Source organism: Phalacrocorax aristotelis, chromosome 5 (assembly GCF_949628215.1).
Source record: "Phalacrocorax aristotelis chromosome 5, bGulAri2.1, whole genome shotgun sequence".
Classification (NCBI taxonomy): Eukaryota; Metazoa; Chordata; class Aves; order Suliformes; family Phalacrocoracidae; genus Phalacrocorax; species Phalacrocorax aristotelis.
Window position 1 is genome coordinate 49,449,572 of NC_134280.1, and position 24,728 is coordinate 49,474,299.

The window sequence follows — 24,728 nt, forward strand, 5'->3', positions numbered from 1 at the left end:
AGGGCAACAGATATATCAAAGAGCTTCTCCTCTGTCCTCCTTCAACCCCTGGGCTGCAGAACCAGCCCCAAGGAAGTCCCAGTGCTCCCTCTCTCCGTGCACTCCATGGCAGCTCTGGAAAACAGTGTCTTGCAACTGCTAACAGTGCCAGGACGGACCAGAAGTGTTCCAGGCTCTGGTTGTGATATCTAAAGGTTTTGTTCCCAACAGCGTACAAAAGCTCCTACTTCTTGGAATTTGCTAAGCTGTTGGTCCCAGTGCTATCTTTAATGAATTCTGTAAGCTAATTGGATACAGTTTAAGACTAGTATTTCCTTTACCAATTTCCCACTGGTGAAGGTATAGCCTTTCACCAATGCTCTTTCAATTTTTATTGACTGTCTCTTTGTTCACATTTCATTGAAAGGGACGAAAGCAGAGTCTGCTTTTCCTACCCTGTTCTGTCCATTGTTCTACACACCTTAGTCTTGTCTTCTCTTAGTCATTGATTTTAAAGCAACATTTGAACCCGCTGTCCCAACACAGCCCATGACCATTCAGGAGATGAAAGCGAACAAAATAAAACCATTGCTTCAAACAGCAGAATACGGGGAATCATCACGTTTCAGCAAAACAGCTAACTCAGTCTTGGTGCTTCAGAAGTTGATAAACTGAGTCTTTTACAGTTTATAGTGTGATTTCTGATAGCACTTTAAAGTCCCGTTTGCTTGGGGTTGATGCTAGAGCTACCCTAGCACTTTTTATAAGATTAGAACCAGGAAAGAATCATTAGTTCATCTAATCCTTCCTCCCTCCGAGTAGACTTGTTGCCTACAGTATATTTCAGCCTGCTCTGCCTACTTGTGTTTTAAAGCAAATATACCCTCATGCTGCAGCCTATTTGGATGTTTTGCAATACTAAAATTTTATAGAGCCTTATCTTAATAGTGTTCTTCCTGCTTCTTGCTCTTTTGAGGGAAGCAGCTTGACACTGAGGATGTAGTCTCTTTTGTGTGGTCCTGGTACTTCAGAGGCAGGGTGGGATGGGCAGATAGCACTATTGCCTCTTTCACTCTTAAAGAGGAGGACAAGGGACAGTTGTGAACCTAGCACACTCCTGAGCATCCCTGCTCTGACTTTCATGGCTACCCCACTTTTGGCCTTGACAGTAGGCTCAGGCACACAGAGACTGCATGTCCAGAGAGCAGCCGATAACCATGCTGGGTGCTGGCCTGCAGGCTCACAGCTATGTGGCTTTGGGTTTGGAGGGCAGCCAGTGAGCAGCCTTTCAACAACAGCATACACTGGCTGCTGGAGCAGTGGATGTGTTAACACATTTTGGAGAGTGAAAGAGGAGACATGTCTCTTTGGTATCTGCATGCAAGATCACATGTGGAACTTCGCAGCCTGACTGGGTCCCTCGCCTGCGGCAGAATGCCTATAAATCCCAGGAACACAAGGGAGCGCAACTACAGTAACTGCAGGATGTAATATGTCTGCTTCATCCTATATTGCAAACGCTGGTGCCCTCTGCAAGCAAACACGGACAGTCCACGGGACCCGCCCTGACCAAGCTGCTTGTGCCCACAAACCACCCACAAAGCTTCACCGCACATCAGGTCGGCGGCTGCAGGGAGCAGCGTTGCTGCACTGGCCGGAAAGCAAGGCTCCCCCTGACAGAGCTGGTCCCCAGCTAAAACTTCTTCCTCAGATTTTACCTCCTCCTACCCAGCAAGGCCCGCGCCCACCTTGCCCCTGCGCCGAGGGCGACCTACCCGCAAGACTTCACATCCCCGCCCACGCATGAACGCTTTGGGGCGGCTGCCCGGAGCACGGACGAGTGCGGGCGAGAGCGAGCGCGGAGCGGCAGGGTGCCCGGCGGACCCGCCGCCGCCGCCGCCGCCGCCGCCGCCCTGGGAGCGCCCGGGCTTTGTCTCCCTCTCGCGAGGCCCCGGAGGCGTTGCCGCGCAGCACCGGGTTCCCGCTCGGGAGGGCTCCGCCACAACCGGGCGAGCGTTCCGGTGGCCGGCGGGCACCGCTCCGCCTGCTTCCCTTCATTTACCGGACCGCCCCAAGAAACCGCCCCGGGCAGGGCACAGCACGACCCGGCCCAGCGCTGCGGGGACCCTCCCCCAGCCGCACAGCCTCCGCCCTCCCGCCGCGCCATCTCCCTCAGGCGGCCGGCCCGCCCGCGGGCGTCCGGCGGCACCGCCGCCGTGTGGGCGCTAGGTGGGGCCCGGGAGCCCCGGAGGAGGCCCCACGCCTCGCGCCCAGTACCCGCAGCCAGTCGGGGAAATGGTCGCGCATTCTAGGCAGAAGGGGATGAGTGCCAGAGATCACAGAATGGTTTGGGTTGGAAGGGACCTTTAGAGGTCATCTAGCCCACCCCCCCCTGCACTGAGCAGGGACATCTTCGACTAGATCACGTTGGTCAGAGCCCGTCCAACCTGACCTGGAATGTTTTTCAGGGATGGGGCATCAACCACCTCTCTGGGCAACCTCTTCCAGACCTTCATCACCCTCATTGTAAAAAAATTTCTTCCATATATCCAGTCTAAATCTACCCTCCTTTAGTTTAAAACCATTACCCCTTGCCCTGTTACAACAGGCCTTGCTAAAGAGATTGACCCCATCTTTCTTTATAAGCCCCGGTCAAGTACTGAAAGGCTGCAATAAGGTCTCCCTGGAGCCCTCTCTTCTCCAGGCCAAACAACCCCAACTCTCTCAGCCTGTCCTTGTAGGAGAGCTGTTCTAGCCCTCGGATCATTTTTGTGGTCCTCCTCTGGACCCTCTCCAACAGTTCCATGTCTGTCCTGTGCTGAGGGCCCCAGAGCTGGACGCAGCACTCCAGGTGGGATCTCACCAGAGCAGAATAGAGGGGCAGAATCACCTCCCTTAACCTGCTGGCCACACTGCTTTTGATGCAGTCCAGGATATGGTTGGTTTTCCGGGCTGCAAGTGCACATTGTCGGCTCATGTCTGGCTTTTCATCCACCAGTAGCCCCAAGTACTGCAGACTGCTCTCAATCCCTTCATGCCCCAGCCTGTATTGATATTGGGGGTTGCCCCAACTGAGATGCAGGACCTTGCACTTCTTGAACCTCATGAGGTTCACATGGGCCCACCTCTCCAGCTTGTCTAGGTCTCTTTGGATGACATCCCGTCCTCTGGCATGTGAACTGCTTGGTGTCATCTGCAAACTTGCTGAGCATAGACACAATCCCACTAAGTCATTGATGAAAATATTAAACAGCACTGGTCCCAGATGCAGAGAAGCAGGGTGCTGCAATTTAGCCTATAGGTAGGATTAGTGCCTGCACCACACTGCACTGCTGTGTCACCTGTAGGGCAGGCTCTGGTTACCCCAGAGCAGCAAGGCCTGCCCATGGGGCAGCCCTGGGGTGCCCCATCTGGCTCCGTGGGCTCGTAGCACTGCCCCAAGCCACAGGGCAGCAGTCAAGGGGCTGTCTGCAATCACAAGGGCAGGGTGAGCCCTTGGGAGCAATTTCTGGGAACTGCCAGCAAAAGTGGTGATATGCCTGGAGGTCTGTGGCAAGGAAGAAGTAGCGTGGCCTGGCCCATGTGGCCATCCAGTTCATGTGGTCTACTGGCATAGGTGGATGTGGCTGAAAAACAGCCAAAGGACACCAGTTCATCTGGTAAAAAGAGAAATGGTGTAGGGCTGTCCAAAGGAATGTTCTTAGGAAAAAAACCACACTGAATAGAGTTAATTGGGTGCTGGGACATTTCCGAATGGGACTGTTCATTGCGTTGGACTATCATGCCCTAAAAGGCATGTCAGAATATAAACCAGAAGGAAAATGATCCTGCAGGACCCTTTCCTCTGTACCCTGTACTGCAACAGCCTTTGTCAACCTTCAGTTGTCACATTGCTTGTGAATACATACTCCATCAAAGCGGGGGATAAAGTGGTATTATCTAGCAGCTGTCCTCAGTCTTGCTGAGTGTGGTCCCTGTGACGAACAACAGTACTTGTAGTTTTAGAGACTTTGCGAACGTTAGTGTTTCACATAATACTGGTGACCAACAAGAGACAGGTAGCAGCAGGGTGTGATGAGTGACAGCTGCCTTCCCATAGCTGTTTGTTTCTGAGTACCAGTAACATTTCTATTCTCATTCTCCTCTGTTCAATCCTCTTGACCTTTGAAGGAGCCCCACATCAATGCTGTAGCACTCAAACAGTAGATAATGAGTTCTTACCAGAGGTCTCCTCAGGACCTCTCCTTCCATCAGCCCATGGGTCTCTGTGGGCTAGAACTCAGAGGTCTCCTGAATTGTTTTGTTTTCTGTTAGTAACAAGCCTTAGAGGAAAGCTTACTGTGGCCTTGAAAGCTGCCTTTTTTTCAGGAACAGGAACGGAACAAGGATGTTGACACTCTGCCAAAGTGGATTATTTTTTTGTAAATGAGGGAGAATTTGCCAGCATTTGTGTTTAGGCTATAAATTATTTTTGAGAGCTTTCCAGGTCTCCCACAGATTCAGAATGGGAAGAGAAAAGACTCCTTTTGATCAACAGATGATTGAACTGTTGGTCTGGGGAGTCAGCCTAACTTCTGCTAGAAGGACTGGAGATACAAAAGCACAGATCTGATGTGATTGCAAAGGTGCTTCGTGCAGAGAAGGGCGGTAGCAAATCTGAGAACGTTCTTTTGGAGGCAGTCATTGAATGGCTCCTCTTTAGCCTCTGGACCACCTGCTTTGCTGGCCAAACCTACTTCCTTGGCACCAGTGTTCAGAGAGTTCAGACTGTACCACTGCAAACAGAAAAGTGTGTTTAGTATGCGGTGCACACAAGTATCTCTTTGCACCAGTTCTTTGGCTTTCCTTTGTTAAAGGCATCAGAAACTCAAAAGCCCTTTGCGACGAAAGGGAAACTTTCTTTGAGGTGGTCCAAGCCCCCTGTCAAACCATCTGAAGATTTCTAGCTGCTTTGTCTCAGGTTGTTTTTGAGGCAGGAGCCAGCGGCAGCACAAAGTCCTGTTTCTTGCTGTGGGAAGGAGCATTATCATGTGCACCACAGCAGATCCTGCTGTACTCACTGAATCCTAATGTGGTTGCTGGGCACAGTCATTAATTCTTGCCTTTTACAGAGGGCACAGAGCCACAGAGGAGGATGAAACACTTTTGAGGAACTCTTCTGAGTAGGGTTTCTGTTTCCTTGGGTCCTCCTTAATTAAGGGTAACCGAGGGTAAATGAACAAAGGGTATTTCATTTGAGCAACACTTTCTTAAGAAGAAGGAGAAGTAGTTGACCTGCAGTTTTCACGTTTTCCCATAGACCAGATGAGTGGGACGGATTTCCAGACACTAAGATCAATGGGAACTGCAGATGCTTGGTACTTCACCAAATCAGGTCACTGTCATCCTCTTTTCCCAAAGGAAGGAAGGGCCCTGAGGCAAGTGTTAAAACCCACCATTTCAGCAGGAAACATTCATCCTGTGTTACTGGTTAAAAGTTTAGGGTTCCTCTCTGGAAACAGATGGAAGCAGAAGGGCTTTCTGTTGGACTAAAGAGGTAAAAAGAAGGGAGAGAGTTGGTCTGGTGGTCTTTTGGGTCATTGGTCTTTTTACTTATCCTCATTATCTGTGGTGTGCAGCCTGACAGAGTCCCCTGTTTCAGTGATGCTGTAATACCCAATTGCCATTTCTTGCTTACGGATACAGCCTCATCGCTCAGCAAAGCAACAGAAGTCTTACCAAGGAATGTAGCCATGTGCACAACTCCATTTGGAAAGATGTAGTCAGGAAGGTAGAAACCGAGAAATTAGCTCTGTTTGATGCATAATGATTTAACTGTGCATTTTGCTAGTACTTTCATTTACAGATCGCAAAAGGCTCTACAAAAATCACTAAACAGCTTTACTTCTCCCACAGAGGAAAATACCATTAGTCATATTTTATAGCTGGGGGAAAGGGAGAGGTTACCGAAGGTGAGAGAACTCTCTGGGCTAAAAATGTTCAGCATCCAAGATGGGGAATTAGGACAACGATCCCTGGACAGATGCCTAGTGACAGCTGCAGGATAGCCACGAAAAGATATTGCTTCCTCGGTGGGTGACCTTGTCTGCTGTTTGTTCAGGTCATTGTACTCTGATGGTTTTCTCAGACTGGGCACAAATGACCTGAGTACTTAATCTTATTCTGTTGATGCTGGGCACTGAAGTACATTTCATAGTATGGTGAAAAGCTGAGAGTGACACAGGCAGAGTGGGACAGGAGGAGAGGAAGGATAGGAATGAACCTAAGAGAAGGGGTGAGGGCTGCATATTATATATGTGTTACACTGAGTCATTTGTGGAGGAGTTGTGATGGTCTCCTCTAGGAATACATCAGCTATTTTTCCTCCAAGAGTCTCCTCGTGAAGGACTTGAAACTATGAAGTTGGGTGCAACAGTTCTTCCTCTCATTGTTTCACTCACTTGAGCTAATTCAAGTGTTCATTTTACCTTTGGCACTTTCCCACCAGCTTCCTCAGCTTCAGTGGTTACACAGGTCAACACGAGATCCATGAGAACTGTTCTGAGCTGGAGAGTCAGCTAGGCGGGTGGGTGGGCTAACCAAGAGTGGGGCAAAAGTTGTAAGAAACGGTTTCATGGGGCTGTGTTGCAAACCAGGGAGAAGCAATCAACTAAAACTTTTCTAGGGGTGCTCTTAGCCTAGACAATACTCTAATAGAGTCGTAACTCTTTATAGCCATTATGCCATTGTCTCATTATTTTATATACTGCTTTGTAAGAAAGTGTATATCTTCCTTAAGCCACCCTGTCTTCTCATTCCAGTGTTGTTTCTACATGTATTTTCTTCAAATGCCTCTTGAAGGTCCCTCACATAGAATTTTTTTCTTCTTTTGCTCCCCAGGGTGCGGGCAGGTTCTGCGGGCTTCTAGAGGTCAGATTTTGCTGGAGGGTTACCCACTGAACGCACGATGTGAATGGACTATTCACGTTCAAGCTGGATTTAACATTGAATTAAGGTAGGTCGTACTAACTTTTAGCCAGCACTGGTTTCAGGTGGACATTGGGGCATGTGGATAACCAAGAGTCAATGAGAGTCAACAGCTGGGAGCCCTGGGGCAGTGAAGATACTGCCACCACTTTGCATGTGGTACCTCAGCTCTTTCCCCTGCTCTAGCCTATGATGGGCAGCCACTGCACAAATCATCCATCAATGCTGTGTCTTCAATTCCCATTTAGGACAGCTGGATGCTAAGGAGAGTTTCTTAGATACTGGGCACAATGCATCTCTCTAGAGGTCTCTTCAAGACCTTGATATGAAAGCACCCAATATTCTCTGAAGAATGTACCAGGCTGAACTAAGGCATTCTTTGAAGAAAAGCTGTAGGAACATTTTGATATGATGTCTCATGCCAGGAAAGAGTTGCCCATGGGACCTACCGTGCATTTAGCCTACATTTTCCCTCTCTTATTTTTCTTTCACTCATTTTACCATCCCTGTCCTCTACCAGCCTCAGTTATTCCTCTCATCTTTCCTCTGTCTGGAGGATGTGATTTCTTCTCCTGCAAGTCATTGCTCCTCTGACCTGTGTAAGCTTAGACATGTTAACCCATCCCTGCTGACTCAAGCTCACAGTTCTTGATTGGTTTTCACATGTGTAGCAGGGAGCTCACACATGCAGTAGGAAGCTTGGCAGGGGATTGCATTCAAAACCTGCCAGTCAATATAATCAAAACAGTAGCTAGAGCCTTCACATCAATATTTCACCAGCTTTGGAGCCCAGGCAAAAGGACTACACTAGATACACAAAAAGATTTCTTCCTATATGTTTAAAGAGAGATTTAATAAGAGGATGAGAAATTAATTGAATAGAAAAGAATAGCTTGTGGCATTCCCACACTAATGCCCTTTTTTCAGACTTGTAAATGCAAGCCTATTGTGTGGTTATGAGCAGCTGCAATTATTACCTTGATAGTGTTGGAGCCTATTGACTCTGGAGAAATGTGTAGGAGACACAGGAGCAATGTTGTGAGGAGCAGCGTGTTCTCATGACACAATTTCATATCAGTCTCAGCAGGTATGAGCTGTACCTATCTTGTTTTTAAAAGATGTTGTGGGCTAGGTGTATGATTTGCACAACAAAAGCTCAGGGAGGTGGTAACTTAGTGGTTTTTACACTTCTACACCAGGCTTTGTAAATTGTAAGGCTTAAAAAGTGCTTCAAGAGCTAAAGGTGTCACCCTGTCTTCACTTTTATGGGGGAGGGTGTGAGAGTGGAAATGGATCCTGTGCATGCACATCACTAGTGAATGCACCCATCTCCGGGTAGAGTTGGCAGCCAGGTGGCACCAGGCGCAAGGTACAAGAAAGGGAGGAAAGGCTATTTTAGCAAAGGGCACTAGATCGAACAGCAGTACTTGCTGTGACTACGCTAAGGAAACTGTCATCCATTTGCAAGGCAGAGGAATGGGGAATACTATAAAGTAAGCTAACAGATGTACTAACTCTTTGGAGAAGCAGACCTCCATTCTAGCCTTGGAGACATCAGACCTCCATTCTAGATCCGGAGGGCCACCCACATGCATGCTAGGGAGATGTTAGTGTCACGTGAGATCTGTACAGTTCACTCGGTTTAACTTTGCTGTTACGGGAAGATGCAAAACTAACATGAGAGGCATTTTTCAGAGTGCCTTTCTCTTTCTCCCTGAAGCTACAGTCAAACAAATACAATACTAGGCATCTCATTGTTGTAGCATAACATTATGTTCCAACTGTGAAAGTCTCCAGGAGGGAAGCCTGAGCTACCAACCTTCTATTGTCAGCCACTACATTTATCTGAGCTGGGTAGTGTTGGAGAAGCCTAAAGCCCTGTGCCCAGCCTGAGCTGAGCTTGATGCCTGGGTGCCTAAAGATCCCAGCAGATCACACGGCACTTCTTGGGAAAGATCAGGAACTGTCCTGAATGTCCACACTTAATCCTGCCACCCTGCAAGTCAGGAGGCATTGGAGGAAGCGTCCAGGGCAAGCACAGAACATGAGGACCTTTATCTACCTCACATATGGTAACCCTGGAGTGTGTTCTAAATCAGCTGAGGTTTTCAAGGTGGACCACCTCAAAGCTGGCCATTGAGGTACTTCAGCAGTTAGATACTGTTGCATTTAGGCCATAGTTTCTCCTTTAGGCCATTCCTACACAGCAGGGCAGGTACAACTAAGCAGGCCACCAGAGTCTTCCTCCTGGGTCTGCCATCCATGCTGTATCGTTGTCTTCACTGCGTTTTTGTATAAATGCGCTGATCCCCCATGCAGGTGCTCACTCTGCTTAGAGCTGCAATGCACAGCCAATAGTGTGCTGAATCAGCACAACTGCTAACAAAAGAACTCCTTTCTCTATTCTCTCTGTCCACAAATATTGTTTGCTGCCACTCTGATGGCTTGTGAGTGCAGGGATGGGGGCAGTGTCATAGAGAAGGGGAACAAATTGGATTGTTTCTGCTTACATAGGGCAGGAAGAGTAAAACTCTCAGGAGCACCAATAAATTTTCCATCGCTTCAAGCAGCAACCCTTTGGCAGTTGGCTAAGCAGAACTGTTTTGATAAATGGTGCCCAGATTGTGGTGGTAGCTTGTTTTCTCTGCTTTTTTGCTAGCCTTTTTTCTCTTTGGGTTGTGATGTATAGGCTCCCTCAGCCCAAGCCATGTCAGGGGTGTCATACCACACTAGAAGTAGCTCACAACTTTCAATCATTTTCTTTAATGCCTCAGCAGAGATGCAGTTTTAAGTATTTTCCTTTGGTTAGAAGCTTTCCTCAGAGGGACTGATGAATGTATTCATGCTGCAGACACTGATGAAATCAAGACAATACTTTCCATTGCATTTTGTATCTGATGACCTGCAGGACTAAGTTAGCATGCTTAGTTTCATAATATCCAAGATAATTATGATATAGTTACAGTTTCACAGGTGAGAGAACTGAGGTTCATTATATTGCCTGTACCTGTGATGTAAACAGCAATAGACCTTGTGGTCTGTAAGGGGTCCTGTCAACTGGGCCATAGCCAAGAGGTTTTGAAAGGCTTTAGCAGGTTTCCTGACCTGCCATTTCTGAGCCTTAGTCATGGGATCCCATGTTATCAGTACAGTGTATCTGCTTCTATGCTAAGTTAAATAAAATGCAAATCAGAACCCCCTATGCTTTTCCATCTTCCACTCTGGTTTTGTCATCTTTTAAAGCAGAGAAAGCAAACAATTAAAAACAGTATTCTGTGTATGGCTCTTTCATTCTGTGCCTTCACTCTGGGTGAGTATCTCCTAATATTCTGTGTTCAGGAACACACCGCTAGACAGGGTTTACCTTTACATCTATGAATAATACTGCTCCCATTACTTGGTGGGCATCCCAGAAACTTTTCTTCTTCATTTTAATCAGAAATGTACCAGTTCAGAGAACTGGTAAATATTTTCAGTACTGAGTCAGGATAAACTGTAGCCTGATAAGTGTGACAAGGATGAATGGGTTAATTTGTACTGCTGCATAACTTCAGTAAGGGTAGATCCCTGGGGTGTGATCTACCAGTGAAAGAATGTTTCAAAGAGGTAGTGTATAACCTGATGCCTGTGAGGATCTCTCTGGCAAACCTGACGGAAATAGAATTCAGCTCATGCATTTTATGCAAAGCTAAGTTGAATTAATCTCTCTATAATGCATATTAAAAGCAGATGTCATTTTTTTCTTATTCTACATTCCACCAGATGATTTAAAAAAATGAGGGGCTTTGCTCCATTGGTGTAGCTTCCTACAGCTGCTCATTCATTTGTATGTATGTAGTGCACTCCTGATGCTTTAAAACCAACTATATGACCTGAACAAAGGTAACTGCGTGAAGAGGCCTCTTAAGTCAGCACAGGAGTCATCAAACAAAGGTCATTTCACATAATATGGGGGATTCCTTAACACGGGGGCCTGAGTCCCAAGAAGAGAAGAGCAGGAAATAGGCTCCAACATTCTCTTGCCAAATTTTGTCTCACCTTTTTGGTATGAAAATGCAGTATTTGCAAATTACTAGGCCCACGCTGGGATAGGCAGTGTGGGAGATTTAGCCTAATCCTAAATACACATCTGCGGCCTTAGGAGTTCTCAGGAAGATTGAGTACACAACAAGTTTCATTTATAAAATATTCTGCTGAACAGTTAGTAGCATGGCATCTCCCAGGCCCAGATCTCCTCATTATTACCTGCTGTACCAAGGCTGGGCACAGCACCCCTGGCCATTTCTCATGCTCCAGAGGCACTTGGTATTTCTCACTCTGTTTCTCATTCGTATTCTGGTGGGATGCTTTGGCTCTGTGTCCCACTGAATTCAAACAGCAGCATATAACATTGCTGCTACCAATCAAGAGCCTCGCGCAGTGGCTGGATCAAAGCTAGGAAAGATAGACATAGTGGGGAAAAGGCTTTAAATATTTCCCTTCTGCACTAACTCTTGTCCCTGATTTCTGTCCTCAGAAGAAAAGCAAGTGCCAGACACTGGGCTTTTACTCCCATTTTGCTTTCTAATGCAAAATGTGCTGTAGTGTTTCAGATTCCCTTTCTGTTCCTATTTCTGCTCTGTTACCTCCCAAGCTTTCCCTGTACCCCTAATTGCTGACTTCTGAACAGCACAATGTAAATAGCTTTTGAGCCTTGGTCTTTGATACTGTTACTTTCAGTACTTAGAACTTTATTTAGGGGAAATAGAACAATTTGTAGCAAACAGCCAAAAATAGAAATATGCCCCCTACAATGCCTGACCCCATATGAAAGTTCTAACATTGTAATGTGGTTAGGGACATGATGCATGTGAACAGACTGTATGACTTCAATTTAGACTTCACTGTTCTACCACTTAAATATTCTCATGGAGCAACTGTGTCAAGTTGAGCTGGCATCCAAAGATCATGATGCAAAAACTGAGATGAAGTGAGGGAGACTTTATGTGATTCTGGAGGTGTTCAAAAACCATGTAGATGTGGCACTTCAGGGCATGGTTTAGGAGACATGGTAGTGTTGAGTTGACGGTTGGACTTGATGATCCTAGAGGTTTTTTCCAACGTTAAGGATTCTATGATTCTATGATTACGGTCTTGTTGATTCACTGAAGGGGGGGGGACGCACTAACATAACTAAACATCCAAATAAATCAGAGGCTGGGTGCACAGGTGAGAGTATGCAGTCTGACTGTGTGTCCTTGTTCCCCAAGATTTTCCATGCTGAGCCTGGAGTTTGACTATATGTGCCAGTATGATTATGTTGAGGTCCGTGATGGAGACAATTTGGACAGCCGAATAATTAAGAAATTCTGTGGAAATGAGAGGCCGCCTCCTATCCAAAGCACTGGGTCTTCACTCCATGTCCTCTTCCAGTCTGATGGATCCAAGAACTTTGATGGATTTCATGCTGTCTTTGAAGAAATTACAGGTAAAATAATCCAAAAGTGGAACATGCCACTCATTAATTCAATTTCACTAATCTCTCTCCCTGTTTTGCTTCATTAAAAACTTTCATGCTGTGTTGCCAACACCAACTTACACAAAGTCGGTGCAGGGAAGATTCAAAACCCGTCAGATGGCATGTGAATGTAAGGCTCTTCTAACAACTGCTGCATTCCTTCTACCTGTGTGAAAAGCAAGCATATCATCCAGCACAGAAAAGCTGCTGTTTTGTGAGACTGTTCTGTTTGAATCAGAGAACTAAGAGCATGGAAGGAAATAGAGGAAGGGGCATGTGTGTCTGCAATTGCAGAATTGCTCAGTGCAGGTGCAGAGTCACTGTCTCAATTATCAAAAACCTGATGCAAAGTCTCATAATTAGCTCAGTGAAAATGCCCTGACATGACTCTTGTGTTGGCTCATTTTCATACCATTAGGGCTTAAAAAAAAAGTGCATACAAAGGACAGATTATTTTCTTTAAGAAAAAAAAGCCATTTCCCATTCTGTGATGAACTCAGTGTTATGAATGACAGAGGCAGGGCTCCAGAATTCCTGTGTTTTTATTAGTACTTAGTGCTTGAGTCCCCCATACAGCTTTCCATCATTCTTCTGGCTGCAAAATAACATTGAAAGTGTAGGTGGGTCTTCATTTTGCCATTGCATTTGAAGCAGCCTCTACACTCTTCTTGGATCTTCCTTGTTTAGCTACATGGAGAATTTTGGTCAAATTTATGCACAGTACTCCTGGCACAGAAGGCTAATCAGAGTGTGCTGCTTTGCCATAGATGAACCCTGCAGGATATATGACTCACCATAACTTGCCTTCTGCACACCCTGGTGACCCACATTTCATGAGGTCATCCAGGGTATATCTGGCTCAGGAAGTTTAGTTAGTTTCTATAATCCTTATATAAATACACAAACCTCCAGTGGATCAGCTGTTAGCAATGATCAGGGGTGTAACCAGCAATCTGAAATGCGCATACCACTGGATGCAGTGCCTATGCCATTTCTTAGCCTGCCCTGTTCTTCAAATGTTACCTTTAGGACCTGTTAGTGACATAGCAGGAGCAGTTAGCTATTGGTAGTTTGCCTGGGCTTACAGCAGGAGAGGTGATATAGAACAAATGAATGTGATGTAGGCTGTGTTGCATAAGGGCTGCCTACACTCAGGGAAGTAACATTTTCCATATGGTACAAGCTGAATTGATTCTGGTTTTGCTGCCCAGCAGGGAACACATGCTATTTGAGTACTGTTGAGCACTTTATTTCTGCCCCATTTTTAGTGGCAATCATTCTGAGGCTGGGTGGCTGCAAGTGTGGTAATCCATACAGGGCACGTTGCAAAGGGCTTCTTAGAGTTTGTGAGGAGGTCTTATTGTGCACTTTATTATGAGGCTGTTCTGGCCTAATGTGTAGCTGAAGTGAAAGGCTTTTAAAACACTCCCAGTGTCTTTTTATGTGAAGCATTACCTGGCCAGCAGGACAGTGTAGGGGAAGAATACAGCATGCATGGGGCAGCATAGAATTGAAAGTGGGGGCAGCACAGGATTGAAAGCTCTGGTGGCAGCACATTGCAAAAAGAAGCATTTCCCCTAAAATTTCCTTCTGTGCACAGCACTGTGGAAAAGCTGAGGTCCCCAGAACAGATTGCACAGAACTTGCTAGAGCAATTGCCTGTGCTGCAGGTGAGAGCAGCAGCAGCACTTCTGCTTACAGGACCAGGCCATGGAGGTGATCTGATATCCCCAGCACCTTAGTGGTGTAATGGAGAGGACTGAAGAAGCATCTTGAGCTGTCAGAACTGAATTCTTTCCCTTTCTGTCTTCCCTTCCTATGAGCTCTGTGTTGGCTTATAAGTAATAGCTTGTTGACACAGTGGCACCAACTGCACAGAGGTCACTGGTTCAACTGCCAGAAGGGTTTTGATTGATACAAAATAAGCTGCAAAGCCTGTATCCCCTTTAGGAAAGGTCACTGCATGGGTGGTTATTAAACAACAAAACCACACAACTTGCTGTGCTGCCTGGACTGGAAGCAGGTCCCGTCCCATGCCAAGTGTCAAATGGGAACGACTAATTGGCATGAGTGACTAGGAGTCACTCAACAGACTTCAGATGAGAAGGATGGGAGGCCAGATGGGTGGGCATCAGGGTCTCTTAGGTATTAGACATATGCTGGATCTAGTTAGATGAAAGCCTGTTATTGAATTTCAATAACATTTTACTTTCTGTATCCCCAAGCTAGTGATCTTTGACACAGCATAGGGGCTTTAATCTTTTGTAGTACTGTCCCATGTTGTTTGACTGAAGCCAGGAAATCAAGACTCCTTTAAAAAGAAAAATGTTTAGCGCTTTCGAGTATCAGGCATTTTCAAGGACAATATCTGGCACTTATCCTTGTTCCCTTGACATGCTTACTTTTACAGATTCATGAGACAAAGCTGGGGCAAGGATAAAGCTGAAACTTCACTGGCTTCAAACCAGTGACTACAAAATATCAGTCTGTACCAGCTCTTCTGCTTCTCCTTCTCTTTCTCAGTGATATTTTGCATTAGTTGGATACAGTACAATTGCCACATATATATTCCTTTTAATGAATTAATTACTGTGTTAGTCAGCCTCTCCAGTGAGACCTGGAAGGTATTAATTGCCCAGCCATGTATGAATTGCTGTTACATCACCACATGAAATCTCCAGAGAAATCCATATGTGGCATCTATATATTTCTTGTCTCTTGCCATATGGGTATAACAGACTCAAGGATTATGCTTCAAGTGAAGTCTTTGCAAGGAAAACTGGTGATTCTGGTATCTGTCATTCTGGACTGCAGCAGAGAGAATGCTTTAAATGTAATAATACACAAACTCACCATAGGTCCCCCAGGGCTGGTTTCTCGCGGTTGCAACACTCAACGGCTGGTACAAAGATTCATATTTCTGTTATAACCAAAGTAATCAATGTCTTTAGCACAGAAGGACAAAGATGATCTGCAAATGAGTTAGAATGCAGACCTTTCTAGCAATTGTGATTTCCATGTTTAATCTCCAAGTTATCAAGCATACTTGGATAATTCTTTAAGATGGCAAGGAGTATGTTTTGTAGTCAATGTGGGCTGCAACTGAACTCAACTTCTGGTATGGATCCAGATGTGAACTTCACTGCAAAGTCTTATTTTGTTAAGATGGACTTGAAGTGGGGCATCAGATCCTGAAGTCCTCGGGTGCTGGAGTTATTTGAATCTTAAACTGGATCTAAATCTTGAGATTTTGGCTCTACTTTCTGTATGCTAAAACCCACACTCAGTCTGGAAAATAACCTAAGTGGAAATGATTTATTTGTATTTTGAGAGTAAATTATGTTCTGCTCACTCATCTGCCCTTAGAGCAGGCACAAAACAAAGCGTGTGCGTTATTGCACAGTGGAATTTGCTGATATGAAATTTTGGGTTACACATTCTAATATTAATTTATGCTAATATGTACAGTTTGATGTGTATCACTGCTGGATTTGTGGTGTTCAAGAGCTTCCCCAGCAGACTTAGGGTCGTCAAGACCATTCAGAGATTCCTGAACCCAACACCAAAGAAGTGCTGCTCAGGGGCAAAGCAACTCCCAAAGTCTGGGACGACAAGATTTGAGACCCAAAAAACCCACCAGAACCATGGATCCCAGAACTTATCCTTAAACTGTAGGATGAACGGCAGGAGAAATAGAGGTTGATATTAAGCTTCTTTAATTTAGGCTACGCTCTAAACACTGTTCGAGCTTGCTGTAAATTATTTAACTTTCTCACCACTTGTCTACAGATAAGGGACGATGGTAAGAGTAAGTGATGAGTGCTGGGAAAAGAAACGCCCACCCCTATAAGATCCCCTTTCCAGTAAGGAAGAAGAGCAGAAGGCTTTTTGACATGCATGAAGCCCTTTACTGTGTCTTCCTAACTTTCAGCCAGAATATGTAATTTACCCCAAGACACAATTATCATGAGGAAGAGTAGATAAGACCCGCATCCTGTGAGAGACATTGAATGTTCTTGCTTTTCTTTTATAGCTTGTTCTTCATCTCCATGTCTTCATGATGGAACGTGCATTCTAGACAAAAGTGGGACCTACAAATGTGCCTGCCTGGCTGGCTATACAGGGAATCGCTGTGAAAACTGTGAGTACAGGCACTGTGTGTATCACCAGCCCCCAGGGTTGTCACTGATGCAGGCCATTAATTGTTAGGAGTGGCATTGATATGTAGGTTAGGTCAGTCATAGTGCCAGAGAATGCACTGACCTTGTGGCATTTTTAAAGACACATTGCTTGCAGTTTATGAAGGCTTCCACTGAATAGTTCTGGACCTTTATATCTATGTGTAAAAAGGTAAAACAGAATTGGAGCTGGGAAACAGCACACAGGAAATCTTGTAATGGACTAGCCTCATCAGACAGAGATATAGCTGCCTGCTGGTTTCCACTGTGTGGATCAGCTGTTCTCTTCTAAAAGCACAAACCCCAGCTGAGCACTGTGCTTGATGCTCTAGCCAGAGTCAGTCTTAGGAAGTTTGTCTTTCCTCACAGTCACTGGAAAGGTAGAGTTCTGGCACCATGAATAATAGAGACTTGGGATCAAGACAAATGAAAAAGGGTAGATTCTGTCCATATTGTGTTAGTGGCCCTCGCTGTACGTATAGTCATACACCTGTTTTTGTCCTGCCAAGCAAATTGTAAAATAACTGAGTTCAAATGAGTTCAAATCAATTGTCTGTTCTAGTAATTTAATTCTTTATGCTTGAGCAAATGTCTTCATCTAACAGGGCTTGAAAGAGCAAGAAGGAGTAAGAATTGTGCAATATATGCTATGATAAAGGCAATATCATCTCTACTAGCTGAAAGGTGCATTATGCAATATTTAAAGTCACTGAGCTAGAGCTCCAGCTGACCCTGGAGGATTTCAGTGATACTAGTGAAATCCACTTGGCATCATATTTGGCCCAAGACAGAAAGCATGGCTTACTGCGCCCTGTTGTGGCATTAATCTGGCTGTAAAGCAGAGAGTGCCTTGCCTGCTTCCACAGTTTTCAATCGTATGTCAGAGCAGCCAATATACACTAGTCCTCACTACTTCTAAATCTTTTCCCCACCCGTGCCATTGTCAGGAGTGGATTTCTCTCCTGGAATTGCTTTTACTTCATCAGGGGAGTTAAATCATAGTGATGTGGTAGCAACTTGCATGGATCATTTTGAGATAAAAGACCTTTTGATTTCTACATATCCGGAAGTGGCTCATAAGACTTGACTTTTCTCCCAGCAGACCAGTGGAGAGGCAATTTTACATTTTCTGTAAGCCTGAAAATGTTTTGCTCCTGAACAGCATGCCACATTCTGCCAGATTGCACAGATTCTTGTATGCTTTCTGTAGGGAAGGGGTTGCTGAAAATTGAGGGTTGCTGACCTCAGGGCTAATGTGGCTGTCTCTTCTGCTACCTCTTTCCTGTGAGCAGTTGTTTAACAGGTCATTTAGGGACTGGAAACTCCCGAGCTCTTTGCAACTGCTCAGTGATATTAATTCTGTTACTGTCTTTAGGAGAGAGTTAAAAAACCGAAAAGATTCCTGTCTGGTTCAGAAACAACCTAAATTTCAAATTAATTAAATTTCCAGCAAACCTCAACCCTAGTTTTGGCAGGCTCTACACTACAGTCAAGGCAAGAAATGAAGCTCACATACTTTTATTAGTTTTCTTTTGTATTTCCAGCATAAAAACTTCACCCATGCAACACACAGATCAAGCAATAGAGGTAGTTGAAAAGCAATAGGATGAGACTTCTGTCTTATTGTAAACAATGAATGGTATAGTTAGTAACTGAATAAAAGGGAGGAGACACTTAAAAATATATTCAGTAAGATTTTTAACTTGACAGGAACCCTGTAGTTTGGTTTGTGAAAGAACAGTTTAGGTGGATAAAATACTGTTACTTTATGATGTTTGTGGCTGTATGCTTGCCTTTTGCTTATGCTAGGAAGTATTTTTTCCAACACCTATACTGCTGCCTTCTATTACATAGGCAAAGGTTGACATTTTTTTCTTATATGTGAATAGAAAACCTCCCAGTGGGAAAACGTCATGGCAAATCTCTGTTCTCTGTGGCTTCAAATAAGTTTTTTCTTAAGATATTTCCTTCAGTTTTGCCAAAATGTATCCTAAGTATTTTCCAGTGTATGGGGGGAGGGGGGGAAAGGCAGAAAATTAGAGTTTGATTTGTTTTTTAAGAGCAAAGGGAAGAAGTGGAAAAAATATCTGTGGCTGTAATTCTTTAAAAATTAGTCATGTAGTTTCTTGAACAGCATTGCAGTTTAAATGTTAAAAGGAGATCTTGTCATGCTCAGAATCTTTCTGTTTGTTAGACAGCAGCAACAACAGTGCTGACTTGTGAGGTGGAGCCAAAGGAAATAAATTTATTTCTGCAGAAAACCATCACAAAAGGGTCACTTTTGGAATATTGAATATGACTTTGGACACTATGAGGCTGATTCTTTCAGTCTGGTTTTCTTGGAGCAAGTCAGGTGCAATCTCATTAAATTCAGTGGATTTACATTGACGAAAAATAAGTACAAAAGAGAAGAAAAATAGAGCCCCTTAGTGTTACATGTATGTAGAAGATCTGAGGTGGTTCAACAGAAGGTACCCAGAGAGATATGAGGGTTTTAAAGAAATCCAAGGGACGTACTTCAGAGGAAGGGAGACTGTGGGATTATCTCATTGAGGAATAAGTTATGGCCAAATTAAACAAATTCATCAATGGATATTTCATGACAGAATCAGAAATCTTCCAAGTCCCTCACCATCCCAATGCAGCTGTATCTTTTTGTCTGTTACCAAGTTTAGTTTTAAAGATGTGGGAATCACTATTGGAATTACAGAAATCACCTTAATGAGATAAACCACAAGGAACCGATTTTTTCCTCTGCTAAATTAAATTCCATCTATTTAACAGGATGATCAACATTGGTTAAGCTGCTTTCCTGGGGTAATATTCAACCCTAATTGTTCTATCAATTACAATTTGCAATATTAATAAAATAATTAAAGGCACATGTTGCTTATAACTAGCAGTCTCTTTTCTCTTCTATTTTTCCTTTTACTACGGCAGCCAGGAAATTGTGTTTTTTTTTTTTGTTTACAGTTTGAAGGGCTAATATAGTGATTTAGAGGCTTCAACAGCATGAAGTGAAATGCAGGCATTTGTCCCTCTAACAGCTGTTAATATTTCAATCAGTCCTGTTTCAGGGCGAGAAATATTTTGTCTAAATATATCTGGTTTCACAACAGAGACTGTTTTAAAAAAATCTATATGAAATTGTAAAAAAACATGCTAACCAATAGAGTGAGATCTTCCCTTCTTTCTTCTGCCCTAAAACACAATAAAGACAAGTCCTAGAGACCAGCAGCAAATACCTTCTTACATATAAGTATGCTTTTTTATGATGATACAGTAAGTAGAGAAAAATAATTCCCGTTTAAAATACTTTGGCTTCTTTCTGATCTTAAACTAAATTTGCAGTATACCTGCATACCCCTCCCAGTGACCCCTTAGCCATGCTGACATGATTGAGGTCAAACTCAGGCTTTTCTGTCTGACCTCTGTTGATTTTAATGCAAATAATCCTGCAATCAGAGGCATTATAAAAAATTCCAAACAAGATCATCTTGTTCTCTTAGCCTGCAATACCCTGAAACAAAGCAGCAAAAGATGCATGTTAGGGAAAACGTAACAAGCTGACTAGTGGCCTCATCCTGGTGCTCTGCATGCTACAAAACATCCACTCAAGTATTAAACTGTCAGTGACTGGACAGCGTGACAACTACTTGTTCAATTCAGACTAAGAAAGGTCTTTTCCAACATCTCAGTGTTGAGTTTGCCTGCTGAAGATGCAGCTGTAGAGGGATGGTACTGCTGGTACCCCATGGCAAACACTCTCCCCCTCTTCTTGTCCTCCTCCCAGGAGAACAGGGTGTTCTGACTCAAGAGTCCTCCTAGGGCTTGCTGGCCCCAAAGCAAGAGACCTTGACCTCATCCTGCCCTGAAATTTCCTGTTACCTTTATTTCAAACAAAGCCAGGCAAACTAGAGTTCCTATGCAAATAAGAGGAACTCGTGCTGAATGGGGAATTCAGGGCTCAGATCCGATTTCCATTTTTATTCTGTTTCTCGCTCCTGTCTGCCAAGAAGAGGTTTGTTCTGCATCCTAATGAAGGATCTAATCCAATTGACTAAATTATATAAACTATCTCCTTGCTGTAGCCTTTGATGTTCCTAGGGTTGGCCTTACTATGTTCCAACCAGCCTCTGAATATAGCTTTCAGGCCCTTTCTCACTACTGGTATAATCCTCTTCCATCCTTCTTGACTCCATACAACTGTGACTTGGGCTGGTTCTTATGGATGCCCTCACCCTTAGTGGACTGGCTGACTGATATTTAAGATAGGAAGAAAGCATTAACACTCCCCCACCCCCCGCCGTGTTCTGCTACAGGGGCCCAGCTGTCAGTGCTTGGCTTAGGCTATACAGAATTTTAATCCCAGGACAGTTTAGGATGAGGCACTGGGAGAAGGTTCTGGACATTAACCCTAGTTTTCTTACCTAACCATGGACATGTAATGTAGAGTCTTCTAAGTGAATGCTTGGAGTTTTTTTAAATTTTGTCAGAAAGATTCTCAGTAACAGGTTTCAAGGAGTGCCATAATGACTGTCTATAATCACTGCCATTTCCATGGCCAATGTAATGGCCAATGGTCACATGTGTTAGACCATACCTACATTGCATGATTACAGTGGAGAACTTTGGGTATATCCAAATTGCCCTTTCTTGCCACTCTGGCCTGGAAATCAGTCCTATTTCAGTTAGGGAAAATGTTCCGAAAAGAACTATGACTCTTACTTTCCCTAGTCCTAGCCCTGCCATAGGGTTTTTTGGTTGGTTGTTGGCTTTGCTTATTTTTTTCCAGTGGAAAATAGCTTATTACAGCTTTTTTAAAGGGACAGAATTCTTCCCCGCTTGTGTCAAGGTGGATTTTTGATGGCTATGTCAAAGAGATGAAATTAATAGTACTCTTTCTCCATTACATTTCTACTGTCCTCCCTATAGGCTTGCATGTATAGGGTTGGAAATATGAATACAAGTCCTGCTGCTGCCAAAGCACGTAAGTGCCTGGAGCTGCTAGGAGTAAAGGCTAGTGGCCTTTTTTTCACTATCACAATCCAAGGGTTCACCTGCCTTGAGACCCACACACTAGCAAAAACCTGTAACTGGAATGTGGCAGTTCTCAGGTCTTGCAGACCCATCAGGGTTTACAGGCTGGAACTTTAAAGCAGCATCACCCTTTAGCCTGTCATACAGCAACCCTGTCATGTGAACACAGGCAGGATGCTCTCAGAGGTGGCTCCTTCTCCAGGACCTTCCTGGGGTTCCCTCCCAGAGGCAACATAGTATGGCTACTTGTGCCTTGAGCACTATTACTTGGTTAAACTGCTCTTTATGGGCAAGACTGTTCAGTCCAGTTCAGACAGGGTGAGATAATCCTGCCGTGAAGCCATGGCCAGTGCAGTCATACAGGAGGCTTCATTGACCCATGTATCTCCATAAAGCCAGGTAAGATAATAGTACTGCAGTCCTCAGAGAGGTTTTTAAGTCACCTTCAGAGTTCAGCTGTGGTGGGATAATGCCCTCTTTTGTTTTCCTGAGCTGATCAGAACAACATTGTTATGCTGGCTAGATGTTTTCTGGGATGTTATCCTTGCTGCCCCATACTGGCCCACAGTATACTCCTTTCCAGGAGAATCATGTGTTTAGGAGGCAAGATCTGTATTGTTTAGTGCCTAGTGTGGCAATTTGAAGGGCTTGGCTTGAGATGGAGGTAGAGATTTCTGCTCCCAGTTTTCACTTCAGTGTATTTCCTGGAGGTTTCTCCCTTGGTTAGAAGGATGCTGGAACTGTTTACACAGCAACTGCCAAACCACCAAACATTATGTCCGGTGCTATAAGGTAACCTAACATCAGTTTTGGATTGTCTTAATTCACCGAGCGATAAACTAAACCTGTTTGGCTCCTGTTACACAAACATCCAAGATGCCCCATAGGAGGACAAAAACACCTAAGAGAAAAATCAGGTTGATGGCTGAGGATGGAAATTACTACAAACACCTGAAGCAATCACTAAACAACTGCTGCTTGTGAATCAGCCTGCAGAAAATTACCCCCTAGGACTGCTCTTTCCTTCAGCTCTGTCAATACAACTATTGGATTGGGCAAGTCATGCAGTCTCTGGGAGGAAGTTGCTCATACCATTTAGCAGTGTTTGATCTCATAATATTTTTATACTATTCTGAAACTCCAGTAAGCACAGGTGACAGCAAGGCTGAAAGAGACAGGACATCTGCTTTACTGACAACTCCTCTTGTCCCTTTGTTATTTTCTCAGTGTCTATTAACTAGCCAGTTTTTTTAGTTCTTAAGAAAGTGAAACATGTCTGGTTAAAACCCATGGTATTCTGCCCAGAGCACAGCCCCAGGCATTGCTATCAGAAATTGTCTCTTTATTAATGTAATCCATCCAAGGATAGGCCTGCCATATGAAAAGAGGTGTATTTCTAAACCACATTAAATGGATTCCTAGGGAACCACAGGTTGGACCAAGCTACATTCCAGGTACTCTTGCCAAGCTGGATGGGACAAGGATACTTTTCTCTGTTGTTTCATCACTGAATCACTTAGAAGAATAAGTTTTCCTGACAGGTCTGCTCTAATGTACAGCATAAATCAGCTCTTCAGCACAGAATAACTGCATGCAGGCTAAAAAACCAGCCTGCATCACTGGCACACTGTAGTTTCACTCCCACCTCTTGCAAAGGTCACAGACAACAGGGGGCTGGTATACAGTTTTAAGTTGTTGATGGAGATGTTTTCTGCCTCCTAGCTGAGAGGGGAAAAAAATATCTCTTTTGGGTTTCTTTGAGCTAGAAGAAATGACAGAAGGGCCCAGAGTAGATGATAGATTTGGAGTCTTCCTCTAACAACTCCATGTCCTCTCTGAAGACTGCTGATACACTGTAGCCTCTGGGGTGCAAACATACGGACTGCACATTCTTGAAGTGCTTTGAGGTAACCTTAAGACTACTTTGAAAGTTTGCTGGAATAACCAGCGTGCTTAGATGCTGACAGTTTCATTCTTTTCCCCGCAAAGTTCTTTCGAAGGCTTTGTTCCTCCCTGAGGATTTTATACTCAAACATCTCTGACGCAAGCTACCTTACACACTTCCCTTTGTTGCGCTCATGGGCATGATTTCACTGTCTTGCACACTCTTTGCAGCTGACACAAAACATTGCCAAGGCAGAATGGTCCCAGGTGATAGGAATGATGCCACAAACAACCAGGCAGTATCCCACTTGCTCTTTCTTATGGCTCCCATACTCTTATTTGTTTTCTTCAAGAGCTCAGGAACTGCATTTCACAGCCAACCGAATTGTCCTGCTACTTCCTTAGTAATCTGCTGCTTTTTAGTTCCTTTCATTTTCTTTTTCTCTACACTCTCATCTCAACACTTCATAATTTCCATCTCTTTTTCTTAAACAGGTAATGCCAGATCTTCCTTTCTGTCTGAAATCCAGCTCAGATCCCTGCAAAAGCCTGAATAAACTATTCTGTCAGTTATGCTAGGGTGAATCTATATCATTAAATGGTGTTTTCCTGTTACAGTTAATGCATATTCATAAGCATTGTTTCAAAGCAATACTTTGAAATACAATTTGAAGTATAATTTAAACACAATTGAAAAATTGTTTCAAAGCATTTCTTTAGAGTGCCTTTCTCATTCAGCATTGCCTGGGCTTGTCCCTGTTTAGCTGGAAAGCTGACATCTCCAAAATGAAACACCTCAAGATTATTTACTCTCCTTTGTAATTTGATATAATAATGAGCATATCAGCTTCCCTGTTGCCCTACAATCTTCCCCCTGAGCAGATAGTGCTGTCCTCTGCAGTGTGATATTGTGATACTTTCCAAGGGACACACTGGGGAACTTATTCTAAATATTAGTTCTTGCCAGTGATAGTGAAAGTAAATGTTGAGGATCATTAGGATTTCACTCACTCCAGTATCCCATGCACAAACAGGTCCAGTTGTATAATTAAATAGGCCATCCAAGTACCGGAAAGGTTGTATCCAGAGACACAGCTTTCTAAGGGCTAAGAACAATGCTGATAAAGATCAAGTGGCTAATTGTAAGCAACAACTCCAAATTGCCTCCGGATGAATAAATCACA

At 44.1% G+C, this 24,728-nt stretch overlaps 1 protein-coding gene across 3 annotated transcripts in view; it reads left to right on the forward strand.

The window, feature by feature from the left end:
* Positions 1–24,728, forward strand: part of PAMR1 (peptidase domain containing associated with muscle regeneration 1) — a 59,060-nt gene that overhangs the window by 13,511 nt on the left and 20,821 nt on the right. For all 3 annotated transcript variants that reach the window (XM_075094345.1, XM_075094346.1, XM_075094347.1), the window contains exons 4-6: positions 6,859–6,973; positions 12,195–12,412; positions 16,476–16,583. In XM_075094345.1, the coding sequence (XP_074950446.1) occupies positions 6,859–6,973; positions 12,195–12,412; positions 16,476–16,583 (441 nt within the window). The remainder of the gene's footprint in view (positions 1–6,858; positions 6,974–12,194; positions 12,413–16,475; positions 16,584–24,728) is intronic.